Source organism: Furipterus horrens, unplaced genomic scaffold, assembly GCF_987537825.1.
Source record: "Furipterus horrens unplaced genomic scaffold, mFurHor1.1.pri manual_scaffold_11, whole genome shotgun sequence".
Lineage (NCBI taxonomy): Eukaryota > Metazoa > Chordata > Mammalia > Chiroptera > Furipteridae > Furipterus > Furipterus horrens.
Window position 1 is genome coordinate 100,675,442 of NW_028327181.1, and position 12,368 is coordinate 100,687,809.

Consider the following 12,368-nt stretch of genomic DNA (forward strand, 5'->3'; position numbering starts at 1 on the left):
AGCCACCTGTGGGGTCAATCAGGCCCCAAAATACTCTTCTTGGAAAAGATGTTCCCAAAATAAATTCTGGTTTGGCTTGTCGGCCCGGCCTGCCCCAGCTTTCCAGGTTGAAGGCCAAGTGCGCTCGGGCCTCGGACGGGCCCAGAGCCATGGAGGGCTGCCACTGCCCCCAGAGGGAATGCCCCCCAGAGCCTGCAGACCACCCGTCCTCTAGCCTGAAGAGCCCCCCATGGAGCCCGGGCATCAGACCAAGTTTCTGGGCCCGTGAGAGCTGCAGGGACAGACGCAAGAGGCAGACCCAGTGCTGCTGCCTTTATTCACTGGATCCAGGCTCCAGCTTCAGGGGAAAGGGCCTGGGGACCCTCCCAGAGCACCACACACGGGACCCACCAGGCAACCTCCCAGTCTTGCCCAAGGGGGTGCCCAGGACCCTGGGGGGCGGGGGGCAGTGGTATCCAAGGCCTGGAGAGCCGGGGCCACTGGGAAGCTAACGCAGGAAGGAAGGGGCCAGGTTGGACAATGGGGGGCAGGGAAGATTATGTGCTTCCCACATGTCCAGGCCAGAGCAGCAGCAAGGGGAGAGACCCACACTGGGTGTGGCTGGCGCTGCCCTGGTCCTGCCTCCTGGCCACCTCAGGCACACACGTGGCCCACAGGCCTGCAGGCCCAGGACACGACAGTGGCCCTCCTCTCCATCCCGAACCCAGAAGCAGCCAGGGGTCGGCTGGGATGGGGCCGTGGAGAAGATGGAAGGGCAGGCAGTCAGGGTCAAGATCCTGGGGCAGGCAGAGCCAGGGGGCTCCAAGACACTAGGCAGCTCGGCCCAGGAGGGCTTGGGTGGGGTGGGGGGGTAGGGCGCGGGCCCCCCCAGTGACTGGCAGCTGAGACCACTGAGAGGAAGAGTGGCTGGGGGGGGGGAGGGGCGACGTGGCCGTCAATCACACTGTCCTGGTCCTGTGGCCCGTTGGGAGCACAGTCCCCACCCCCGGGAGGGCAGACTGACATCAGACTGCACCCGGATCTCCCCGGGGTGGGGGTGGGGGGCTCTAGGACTTCTTGGCGTCCTGCGTGTTCCGGCGCTTCAGGTCGCTCAGGTCGATGGGCTTGAAGGCTGTGCAGGCAGAGACGGGTCGACGCTGGGCACAGGGGAGGCAGCCGCCGCCAGCTCCTGCTCCCACCTCAAGAAGCCCGAGGGCCGCGCCCCTGCCCACAGTCTGTCCCCCAGAGCACAGGAAGCCGTGGGCCTCCGGCCAGCCCCACCCTGCCAGGCGCCCACTCACTCTTCAGGCTGGGGTTGGGGACCTTCTCCACGTACTCCTCCACCAGGCCCCGCTCGCTGCCCGCGATCTGGCTCCGGAGGTCCCGCTCCACACACTGCCAGGCTGCGGGGGGAGGCCCGGTCAGAGCCCATCCCCGGGGCTCTGTCCCCTCCCAGGGTCCTCACAGGCCCCCTCAGCCCCATCAGCCCCCTTCTTCACAGCATTTGGCCCCCAGACTAGCCTGAACTTGTCCCCAGTGCCCCCCAGGAAGCCCTGCCGGGGCCACCCCTACCCACAGTGCCACCAGGGCTGTGGGCACAGAGGCACAGCCCCCGCCCTCGGACACCCCTGGGTTCCTCCAGAGTGTATTTCTGCCTTCTACCCTCCCTGAAAGAACCCAACCAGCCCCAAATGCTGCCTCTTCTGGGGGAGCTGCCCACTGGAACGCACGTGCTGCCTGGCCCCAGGACAAGAACCTGTCCCCGCAGAGAGATCACGTCCCGCCACCCTGCCTGGCCTGAAGCTGGGGGAGCGAGGCGGGGGCAGGCGGGGCGCCCGTACCTTCGTAAATGAAGCGCACATTCTCCTCGTGGGCCGGGGTGAAGATCTCGCTGCTGCTAGGGGGGGAGCGGGGGCTGCTGTTCCTCTTGCCGTTGTAGACGACTCTGGAGACGGGGGAACTGGGGGGGCCTGGCTGGTGAGGCGCGCCGGGGAGGGGCCAGGGTGGGGACCCCTCTCCCCTCACCCCCAGGCGGAGGCTGCTCCGCTGCCTAAGACCCACCTGGTCATCGCTGGGGCGTCTGCTCCTCGCGCTCCGCTGCCGGATCCCCTCAGCCTCTGAAAGGGAAGCCCCGGGACCCGGGACACAGTGTCACCCTCTCCAGAGGGGCTTCAGGGAGGGGAGGGGCACGGGGCATGCTAGCCCCATCCCTTTAAGCTGATGACAAACTGCTGTGACCTCACTGCCACCAGGGGACTCCGGGGCGGGGGGTCCAGCCATGGGCTCAGGATCAGCGGGCTCAACTGGTGGGGGCCCGGGGCAGCGACACGCGTGATGTGGGCGGCCTGAGCCCCGGCACCTGGACCGCCGCTGCCCGGGGAGCCCTTGCCCGAGTCAGGCAGTGCAGACAGTGCCAGCTGCTCTGTGACGCTCCGTTTCCAGGATCACAAAGCACCTGTCAGTGAACCCTGACTCTGCCCCCACGGCCTGCAGGGCCGGGCCCGTTGTTTCCGGAGCCTCGGTTTCCCACCTGTAAACCGAGGCCACGCTTCCTAGCAGGCGGAGCCCGGGGACGCGCCGACGCCGGTACCAACGAGCTGGTGCCCGGACGTGCTGGAGGCCAGCAGGCGGGAGGGCGGGACGGGGTTGAGCGGGGAGGAAGCTGCCGGGCCTGGGGCCTGACCCAGTGACCCAGCCTCTGCCCAGCGGGATTTACAGCCCTGAGGGGGCGGGACTCTATTTTTAGACTCCCTCTCAGATTCACCAGCTGGACAGCGTCCCCTCGCTGGCTGCACAGGGCTGGCCCAAGCCCTGGCCTTGCCCCGGGTGCTGGAGGGTGGGGGAGACCTGGGAGGGGCTGTGAGCACAGGGGCCTCCCCCATCCACCCTGGACCCCTGGGCCCCCAAACTGCCCCGAGCCTGAGCTGCAGCCCCCCAGAGGGCTGGGAGAAGAGAGAGTAGGGGCGCCCGCTCCAGCTTATTGCACAGTATTTGAACACCTGCACAGGTAAACAGAAGCCCACAGGCCAAGCCAAGAACAACAGGAAGGCATAAAACCAGCCTCCTGTGAGCACGTGGGGCTCCAGCCCACGTGCGCCTGCCCAGGGCCACGGCACAGGACGGCGCCCTGCCGACGCTGCCCAAGGGGCTGCGGGCACTGAGCAGAGGGGGGAGCTCCAACTACGCTACAGAATGGAGGTGCCGGCAGGACGGCCACCCCTGCCTGCCCAGGACCAGGCCCTCACGCAGTCGGTCTCCTTCCACCTGGCCAGCCACTTCTTCGGGGCACCCACCTTCCCAGCCTCGCCGACCCCACCTCTCGGCCTTCTCCAGGCACAGCCTGGCGCCTCCTCTCCCCGATCTCTGCGGTCCCCAGGCCTGTCTGGGCTGGGCCCAGAGCAGCCGGCCTGCAGGGGACCGGACCCCGGAACCCTTGGTCTCGGCAGTGGGCACCCACCTCACGCCACCCCCACTGGCTGGGCCTCCTGACCAGACCAGGGACTGTGGAGGTGGCGCCAGTGCCCGGACCTGAGGCTGAGCCCCTGTCACCGAGGCTTCTGGTCCCAGGGCCCTGGGAGGCACCTCTCCTGGGAGCCAGACCCACAGCAGGTGCTCACACCCTTGAGACTTGAAGGACAAATAAAATGACGTGTTCAGGAGCCACCGTCTGCCTTCTCTCGTGACGGCGGAGGGGCGTGGCATCCCACCAGGCCTGATCTAACGGCCTGTGTCTTACCAACCAGCCTTCCCAGAGGCGAGCAGCCTCCAAGTCCCTCCACTTCTCCCTCAGCTCAGTCTCCTTCCCTGGATCTTTCCCGCCAGAGCCTTCCGCTGGCCCTGCCCTGCCAGACCCCGCCACCTGGCAGGACTCAGGGCGCCAAGGTGTCTCGAGGACGTACTGGCAGCTTCCCAGGAGGCCGGGCACCTGCCTCTCCCCTGCAGACTGCAGGGGCAGCAGCTCGCTCACCCTCACCACCGCCTGGGGTTCCTCCAAAGAGCTGGGCCTGATTCTGACCCCAAGGAAATTTCCATTAAAAATCAAATGGCCCTGCCTGCTGTGGCTCAGTGGACTGAGCACCGGCCTGTGAACCGGGGGGTCGCTGGTTCAATTCCCAGTCGGGGCACAGGCCTGGGTTGTGGGCTGGGTCCCCAGCTGGGGGTGCGCCAGAGACAACCACACACTGATATTTCTCTCCCTCCCTTCCCCTCTCTCTAAAAATAAATAAATAAAAACTTTTTAAAAAATCAAATGAACACACACGCCCTGACAGCCATTCCAGTGCGAGGGGAGGGCAGCCAGGACCTGGGCTAAGGAGTGGTCGCAGGACCAGCATGGGACCACCACCTCCACCGACCTCGGCCCCACGGGTCTCGGGGGAGCAAGGGGGCAGGACTCGGCCACGCTGCGGGGAGCCAGCCGAGGGCCCACAGCGCCGTGTGTCCGGCTGAGCAGAGGGCAACTGAGCGTGTTCTCCACCAGGGGGAAGAGCTGAACTGGGCCACCAAAGAGAAGGGCACGGGGAGCCAGGTGACAATGGGCTGGAGAGAATGGCACAGGCCTGGAAAAGCACCAGGGACACCTAAAAAAACCACGCATCCACTGAGGGCGCCGGTGAGGCCAGAGACCAAAGTCTGGCAGGACAGAGACCAGCTGCTCAGAGGCTCAGGTAAAGGTCATGGCGGAAAGGAGGGGAGGGGAGGGGAGGGGAGGGGAGGGGAGGGCCCGGGGAGAGGGCAGGGCGCTCTGCCCATGTCCCGGAATCCACCTGGGCCCCTCCAGGGACAAGGGCGGGCGGGGACTGTCCCCTCCCCGAACCCTCTTCCTCCCTAGCCTTCTTTCTCGCTCACACGCACAAAGCTCATGGACACAACTGCTCCAGCCTCTGAGCGCAGAGGCCACCGCGAGCGCCCGCGCACCGCCCGCCCGTGTCTTCCCACCCCAGTGTCGCAGGAGCTGAGGTGCCCCAAGCCCTGGGTCTCCGAGCTGAAGACGCAGTCCCAGGCTCCCCGGACCCCAGACGGCGCCCGGGTGCCCCATCACGCCTCCCCATTCCTGGGGCTCGCGCAAGGACCGCCCCGTGCAGGAACACCCTCCTGCACCCTCGTCCACGTCCACGCTGTCATCGGCATGTCTCACCGACAACCGCTGCCCGGGTCACCTGCCACCCAGACGCCATTGGGCCCTCTGCTGCCATCAAGCCCTCAGTCGGCCCCTATTCATTTGACCCGGTGTCGCCGGCTGCTGGCCGGCCCGCCCCCGAACAGCGTTGCCACAGAGCCCTGCCGCCAGTGCGACGTGCGACGCCCACAGCACCCCCTGCAGCGCCGGGCGCACAGCAGCGCCCAGAGCCCCCGCGGGGAAGGCCCTTCCCTCTCAGGGCCTCGCTGTCCTTGCAAGAGCCACAGCGGCCCCCGCAGGTGCTCACCACGAGGGCACAGGACGGGGAAGCCACCGGGTCCATCCGAAGGAATGTGCTGTCTAACCGGCACTTCTGGGACCGAGAGGGACGCCGCTGAAGGTGACACGTGAGCCAGGACAGTTCTGGGCAGCCCGTGGGCAGACGCACCCACGAGGAGGTGGGGACCCAGCAGCGCCATGGGCCAAGGGAGCGCTTGCTTGCTTCCTTCCTTGCAGGGGGTGAGGTTCGGGGGGCGCTAACGGCAGGGGGCCGCTGTGCTGGGTGCTTCACGGACTCAAGTGTGTGCCCAGCACTGGGCCACGAAGAAGGCGCCCTGACCGCCCCGACACGGAGGCTCAGCGGGGAAGCAGCCTGCCTACCAGCGGGCAGGGCCTGCACCCCAACCTCTGGGCCCGCCGCTGCCCCGGCCTGCCCCCCACAGGCTCCTGGACGCGGACTCCCACGCGGCCCCGCTCAGGCTGCGGAGGGAGCCTTCCTGGCGGGTCCCTGCAGCACCTTCCTCTCCCATGGGAACCGCGGGCTCCAGGGACCTCCTGGGGAGCGGTGGGGGCCGGCCTCTGCCCCGCGGCCCCCGACTCTCGCCCCCGCACGGGCACACGCCCTCGGTTGTGCAGAACGGGGACAGCGGGTGCCGCGGCCCTAGAACCGACGAGGCAGTCGCTGGGGGTTCCGCGCGCCCCGGAACTGCTGGACCCCGATGTTCTTAGGTCCCACCTTTCCGCCCTTCTGCGCCTCTCGGGCTCTTCCCCGCCCAGCCCCAGCCAATGAGACGCCCCAAAACCGGCTGCTGCCCACGCGGTGCCAGCAGGACGCGGCCGCCCCGGACCCCGCACAGCGCGGCGGGCTCGGGACACGCCGGGGCAAGGCCTCCAAGCAGAGGCCGCCCCGCGCCCCGCTTTCCTGGCGACAACAGCACCTCCGGGCCCGGGGCCCCCTTCCCCGTCACTTGGGAACCCCACGCCCCCACTCCCAGGCCTCGGCTTCTTTCGGGACGCGGCCCACGCGCTCCACCAACCTCCCGACCCTCCGCCGCCACCGGCGTCTGCGGGCCTGGGCCCCGCTGTGCCCTCGGCCCCAAACGGCTGCGCTCACCCTTGGGGGTGCGGGTGAAAGACAGGACGGGGGGCATCTCGTGTGCGCCTGCGTGGGACCCGGAGCTCCTACACCCGGGCGAGTCGTACGGGGGGTGCCCGCGGCTTCCGCCCGGGACGGCCGCGCTCCCGCGGGGCACCCTGGACGCCGCCCCCAGGGGCCGCCCTGCGCCTGCGAGCCCCGAGGGCCCGGCGGGCCGCGCCGCACCCCTTCCCGCCCGCAGCGGCCCCGCACGACCGGGCCCCGAAGGGCGGGGTGGGGCCGCAGGGAGGGTCTCCGTCAAGGAGGAGACAGGACGTCTGTGCACCGCGGCGGCCGCGGGCGCTTCCGAGGTCCGGCGGGGCCCCGCTGCGACTGCCGCTCCCGAGCCCAGGCCCCGCACCGCCGCCGAGGCGGAGGGCGCCCTCCGCAGGCCCCGGGCGGGTGGGTGGGACGCGCCGGCCTCCGCGACCCGCCCCGGCCCTCCCCTCGCGGCCGCCGCACCAGGGCGGGCCCGGCCGCGCCCGCTCCGCCCCCGCCGCCGCCGCCTCACCTCGCCGCTCGGCCGCCACCGCCTCCGCCTCCGCCAGCTGGGGCCCGGCCGGAAGTGACGCGCCGCCGCGCACGCGCACGCGCACGCGCTGGCCCCGCAGGGCCACGTGACGGCCGGCGTGCGAGGCCGCCGCGGGGCCGCAGAGCCGGGCTCGCGGGACTCCGGCGCCGCCCCTGGGCCTGCGCGCGGGCTGCGGGGCCCGGCGGCCCCGGGAAGCGGCTGCAGCCCGGGGGCTGGGACGGGCGGGGGTCTCCAGCAATGAAGGCAGCACCACGGGCGGAGGCATCATGTTTATTGAAAAAGTAAAAAGTGGAACAATAAAAAATTCACCTGGAGAAAAAGCCAGGCCAGAGGTGCGGGGTGGGGCTTGTGCCCGGACACCGGGGTGCCGGCGGCCGCGGCGGCGCGGCGCGCGGGGCTGGGCTCAGTCCATCGTCGTCCCTTGGAAGAGCTCCACCAGGTCCTTGAAGTCCGGGTCGATGAGGTCGGAGGGCAGGTCGCCGTCGTCGTTGGCGGCCTCTCTGTCTGCGCCCAGGGAGATGAGGTACCTGGGGGCAGAGGGCCTCGCTGGTTGCAGTGGGCACGTGGCCCGCAGGAGCCCCCCCAGAGCCGTAGCGGGCGGGAGCCTTGAGGCGCCCGACTGTTTCTTTTTCCAGGTGCGTGAAGGGGTAAGAAACCCGACCCGTGGGACGCGGGCTGGCTTTTCCAGTTTGCTCGGGGGCGGGGGCGGGGGCCACGGGGCAGGAGGAGCCTCGGGAGGCCCTGGGGTTCTCAGCTGCGCCTCCAGGGCGCGCTTTCGGAGACCACACCCCGGAGGCCGCTTGAGGCCACGGGGGTGGGGAGGGCGCCCCCGGGCTCAGCCTCTCACCTGGCGATGTCGGGGTACCCGTCACTGCAGGCGATGTGCAGGGGCGTCCAGCCCGTCTCATCGCGCTGGTGGATGTCGGCCCCGTGCTTGACCAGCAGCTTCACGCACTGCAGGTTCCCGGAGAGGACGGCTTCGTGCAGGGCCGCCAGGCCTGGGGAGGGCAGGGCGGCGGGGGTCACGGCCACGGCCCCCCCGCCGCCCCGCAGCCCCCCGGCTGGCCCGGCGCGCACTCACCCGAGGGGTGGATGATGTCCAAGGCCACTTTCCGAGCCCGGAGGAAGCGCCCCACCTGCTCCAGGTCGCCCTGGCGGATGTGGTCCAGGAACAGGACGTCGTTAGGGAAGCGCACGCTGCGCTGGGCCAGCAGCCGCCTGCGCCGCTGCCGTGGGCTGTAGCGGACGTAGCGGACAGTCCTGCTGGGCATCCCGGAGGCTGCGGCGTGGGCTGCCCCTGTGAGGACCCTGCTGCTCTGGGGGTAGGAGTGCGCCCGGCCCGGCCCGGACTAGTGGGCAGGGTCTTCGAGCCTGGGACGGTGGCTTCCAGCACGGCCACCGCGCTGCTCCCTGTGCCCCCTGTGCAAGAGCAGCACCCATTTATATGGGCCCCGCAGAGCTATATAAAGCCGCACGGTCACCCTCGCACCACGAGGGGCTGAAACCGAGCCGCTCCCCCCCCGTGCTCAGATCAAGTTCACCGGCTCATCTTTCAACCCACCTGTCGCTGTGCCCGGCCAAAGGGGTCAGATCCTTCTTGGCCGGCCACCACACCCGGCCCCACTGCTGGACCCAGAAGGTGGCTTGCAGAGAGCACCTGAAGGACAGGGCCTGTAAGGAAGGCTAGTCAGTACCAAGGACAGCAGAGGGCCCAGTCACCTCCCCTGGGCCGGGAGCTCTGGGAGAAGGGCATGACAGACGTGTGACGGCTCCTCCACCTCCAGGAAACCTGGGGCTGCCCACGTCCGAGGGCAGTCGGGGTGCTGACAGTGCTGGGAAAAAGGCCCAGCCCGACCCACCTCCCTCCCCATCACAGCTGTATCACTCTTGGCACTTCTACCAAAACACGGGCCCTGATGCCACCGCCCCTGTGCTTGGGGACCTCCCAGGCCAGAGTCCAAACGCCTCGGCCCCCTCCCAGGCCATCCTGCAGCACACCCTCTGCAGGCCCTGCCCGTGTGGCCTGTTCTCCATCCTGACCCCTGTCTGCCCCCGGGGGCTCGTGGTTCCAGGTTCCTGCCGCTTACTGGAAACGTGCTCACACCGAAGGTGGCATCAAGTCTGTGCCCCGAGGACAGGCCACCATGTCCCCGGTGGTGTGTGTCCTCTGCAGCCGGCCCTGTGCACGTACCTGTAGGAGCACAGCCAGTGGAAATTTTACGACGGCCCAGCAGGCTAGGCCCACACCACCTGCCCCCCTGGAGTAGCCGAGGCTGGAGGCGGGGCGTCGGCCTGGACCTGGACACGGGTGTGGGAGGGGAGCCAGTGGAAAATACGTGTACGCCCAGGACACGTGTGGAGTGGAGCTGCGCCAGGCGTGCACTCGTGGGGTCAGGCTGGCTGTGCTGTTTCCTAGGGCTGCTGTGACGGAGCCAGACAGGGGTCCTTAAACAACAGGATGGGGTTCTCTCCCTGCTCTGGAGGCCAGAAGTTCAAGACAAGGTGTGGGCAGGGTCACTCCCCTCTTAGGGAGGGTCTGCCGCAGGCCCCATCCGGGTTGTTCTCAGTGCTCTCTGCAGGCGCTCTCCCTGGGGGGCGTCCCTGTCCGAGGTTCCCTCTTCTGTAAGGACTCCAGCCAATAGAGGAAGGCCCCGCGCTGCTCCAGGGAGACCTGGTCTTGACTAAGCACATTTGCATCAATCCTTTTTCCAAATAAGGTTCCATCCTGAGGTTCTGGCGTCAGTACCTCAACATACGATTACTGGGGGGATGCAGTTCAACTCCTGACCTTGGTGCGACCCCCCCTCGGAGGTCACCTAAGGCCTGATGATGTCAGAGCCAAGACTGGCCTCATGGCTGGGGCCAGCAGTGGGGTCACCAGCACCCTTGTGTCACCAAGTTGGTCTCAGTCCAACAAAATCAGATCACCAAATGGACGGGGCGGGCAAAAGTAGGTTTACCGTTGTGAGCACACGAAGGTTATCCTTGTTTTCTTATTTACTAATTATTGCATCATGGATTTGTGTTATTTGTCTTACTGTTATCATTTGGTGTCTTCACTTAGGATTTATCTTTTAGGTGACGATGGCTCATAAGTTCACCCACTTCTGCCCACCCCTGTGTTCTACTCCCTCTGGGAGCAAAGCCTTGGGCCAAATGCCATGGAGAAACAGGGCACCGGGTCAGCCTCGGGGCCTGGCAGTTTTTCTCGCCTGCCTCGGTGGTCCCAGGCCCACGGGCCGCACATCGCCAGTCACACATGAATCCCAGGGCCACTGCCTTTGGCCAGGCCCTGCGGGGGCCCGACAGAGGGGTGATGCTGAGCATTCCTGGACCTCGGGCTCAGAGGACGGGCTGGTGGTCTTAACTCCTGACCACTTGGGGGGGAGTTCAGTACAGTTTGTTCTGGCTTATTTACACAAAGCCCAGAGACTAAAAGTTCTAGCCCGAGGACGGGAGACAGAACTTTCCTTTGATGTGAAGATTACCTTTTCTGGTGTTGTGGAAAGTTCTGCCGCCCCACCCCGCTCAGGGGATCAGGTGAAAGGACCGTGGGTGAAGCGGCCACCAGTGGCCTGGCGCTCTCTTAGGGACCAGGGCCTGGGCCAGAGACAGGCTGGGCAAGGCCCCTCAAAGTGCCTGTGTCGGCGACCCCAAGAGGGATCCTCCTGTCCATGAGTCTGCCTGCTGACGTGAAGCCAAGAGCTCGGCAACCAGGGAGGGGACTTGTGTGCAGAGCCTCCCGGCCGCAGCAGACCTCTGAAAGGCATTTATGGACTCAGAGCTGTGGGCGGGGCCCGCATTTGGCACCATGGGGGCCTGTGGCCAGGAGCTGGCTGTGAGCAGCCTAACCTGCCCCCATGGGTGCAGCCACATCAGAGCCAAGCCTGTGTGCGGACGGCTCTAACCTGACTTTTCTCAGCCTGTGGAACTGCAAAGTGACTGCCTTGCAGGGCTGGGTTTCTGCCACTGAGAGGACTGATGTGCAGAGCTCTCTTTGGAAAGGCCCAGGCGCACACCTGTAGGGCTCGGCCGCCTGGCAGCCAAGGGGCCTGGGCCCGCAGCCTCGGAGGCTAGTGCACCGCGAGGATCTGCTTCCCCGGGCCCAGCCGCCGCTTGCTCGGGTTCCAGAGGAGGGCTTCTTACCACCTGGCGAGAGGAAGATCTGGAGAGGGGAAGAGAGACTGTGACGCTCAGGCTGTTAAGCCTTCACCGCCTACCCTAGAGCGTGCGGAGTCACCTCGCTAATCCAGCAGCCCTGACAGATCTTGGACTCCACCTGCAAGATCCCAGCGGAGCAGGCCAGGCGGTGCCCTCATCAGTGAAAGGGACCAGTATGGGTGACGCCCTTGCTGGAGCATGTGACCGATGGCGTTGCTCCTGCAGCTGGGCCTGGTCCCAGCTGCCTGTGCCGAGGGCGGGCTCCCTGGGTGGCCCCATGGCCACCGGCACGGTCACGGGAGCGGGGGCACAGGACAGCACAGCCCACCCGACCGCCTGCTGTGCTGACACCGCCCAGGTGTGGGTGGCAGGGCTACCCTCTCAGCGACCTCTTTGCAGGGCGCCGACCCCACCCCACACGTGTCCTTGCGTTGGCAGGACTGGGGCACAGCAGGCCAACCCTGGGCAGACTAGCTGGAGCACAGCCCCGGCACAGGCCACCCCAGACCCGGGAGGAGCAGCACCCAGACAGCAGGTGCAGGGCCTGGCTGAGCCTGGCTGGCGCAGCCCGCGGGGCTTGTGGGGTCCACACTGCACACCACACGTGTGCCCCGTCACGGGCAGGAGCAGTCCTGGGTCCTGAGGGCTGGGTGGTGCTGGTGTTGGGAGGGCGAGGTGGGTGCCAAGGGCCTCATGCTGGAGCGCGCTGGGTCCTGAAGACCACGCTCCCACCTCCCCGTGGGCCATGACCATTGAGAGCGCCGTGGTCACAGTGGTAGCTGGAGGCCCCCACCAGCACGTGAGCCTGGTCAGGAAACACTATCCCAGGCAAGTTGGGGTGGAGGCTCTGCTGGACCACGTGGCTCTGTCCTGTCCTCCATCCCCTCCTCCAAGGACTTCGGAGGGGGCCCTCCTGCCCCTCCGACATGCAGAAAGCAACAGAGTGAGTCCCTCACCTCGCTCATGCTCCGGTCAGGGCCAGGCCCGGCCCTAGCCACACAGGCACCGCAGCCCTGGAGGCCTCCCTGACCCAGGCTCAGAAGTGCCCTGGCCCCACACAGCAGCGGGACCAGGCCATCAGGTCCTTGGTGCTTTTCTCTGTGCAAACTATAAGCTGAGCTTCTAGATGTCAGATTACCTTTTAAAAACCTGGTTTGTCTTTT

At 67.3% G+C, this 12,368-nt stretch overlaps 2 protein-coding genes across 5 annotated transcripts; both read right to left on the reverse strand.

Annotated features, from left to right (window-relative positions):
- Window positions 1–1,033: 1,033 nt before the first annotated feature.
- Window positions 1,034–7,412, reverse strand: MCRIP1 (MAPK regulated corepressor interacting protein 1). Of its 4 annotated transcripts, none has more exons than XM_090291398.1 (5): window positions 7,354–7,412; window positions 2,041–2,096; window positions 1,821–1,939; window positions 1,281–1,382; window positions 1,034–1,111 (listed from the first exon to the last, which is right to left on the reverse strand). In XM_090291398.1, the coding sequence occupies exons 2-5, from the start codon at window positions 2,046–2,048 to the stop codon at window positions 1,047–1,049; spliced, it is 294 nt and encodes a 97-aa protein (XP_090147524.1). In that variant the 5' UTR covers window positions 2,049–2,096; window positions 7,354–7,412; the 3' UTR covers window positions 1,034–1,046. The 4 variants fall into 4 exon arrangements, with proteins under 4 accessions (XP_090147524.1, XP_090147525.1, XP_090147523.1 ...); XM_090291399.1 differs by lacking the exon at window positions 7,354–7,412 and adding an exon at window positions 7,024–7,082; XM_090291397.1 differs by lacking the exon at window positions 7,354–7,412 and adding an exon at window positions 6,492–6,668.
- PPP1R27 (protein phosphatase 1 regulatory subunit 27) lies at window positions 7,299–8,483 on the reverse strand. Its single transcript, XM_090291395.1, has 3 exons — window positions 8,126–8,483; window positions 7,892–8,042; window positions 7,299–7,571 (listed from the first exon to the last, which is right to left on the reverse strand). Exons 1-3 carry the CDS (start codon window positions 8,313–8,315, stop codon window positions 7,448–7,450), a joined length of 465 nt encoding a protein of 154 aa, XP_090147521.1. The 5' UTR covers window positions 8,316–8,483; the 3' UTR covers window positions 7,299–7,447.
- Between the last annotated feature and the right edge of the window lie 3,885 nt (window positions 8,484–12,368).

Bases quoted from the DNA above. Each gene is read 5' to 3' on its own strand.
- MCRIP1 (XM_090291396.1), bottom strand. From the start codon at position 5,441: ATGGACCCGGTGGCTTCCCCGTCCTGTGCCCTCGTG. The intron at 2,097-5,405 runs GTGAGCACCTGC...CTTCCCTTTCAG, and splicing joins CCCCGTCCTGTGCCCTCGTG to AGGCTGAGGGGATCCGGCAG. The intron at 1,112-1,280 runs GTGAGTGGGCGC...CTGCCTGCACAG, and splicing joins CCCCAACCCCAGCCTGAAGA to CCTTCAAGCCCATCGACCTG.
- PPP1R27 (XM_090291395.1), bottom strand. From the start codon at position 8,315: ATGCCCAGCAGGACTGTCCGCTACGTCCGCTACAGCCCACGGCAGCGG. The intron at 8,043-8,125 runs GTGAGTGCGCGC...TGCCCTCCCCAG, and splicing joins GGACATCATCCACCCCTCGG to GCCTGGCGGCCCTGCACGAA. The intron at 7,572-7,891 runs GTGAGAGGCTGA...CTCTGCCCCCAG, and splicing joins GGGTACCCCGACATCGCCAG to GTACCTCATCTCCCTGGGCG.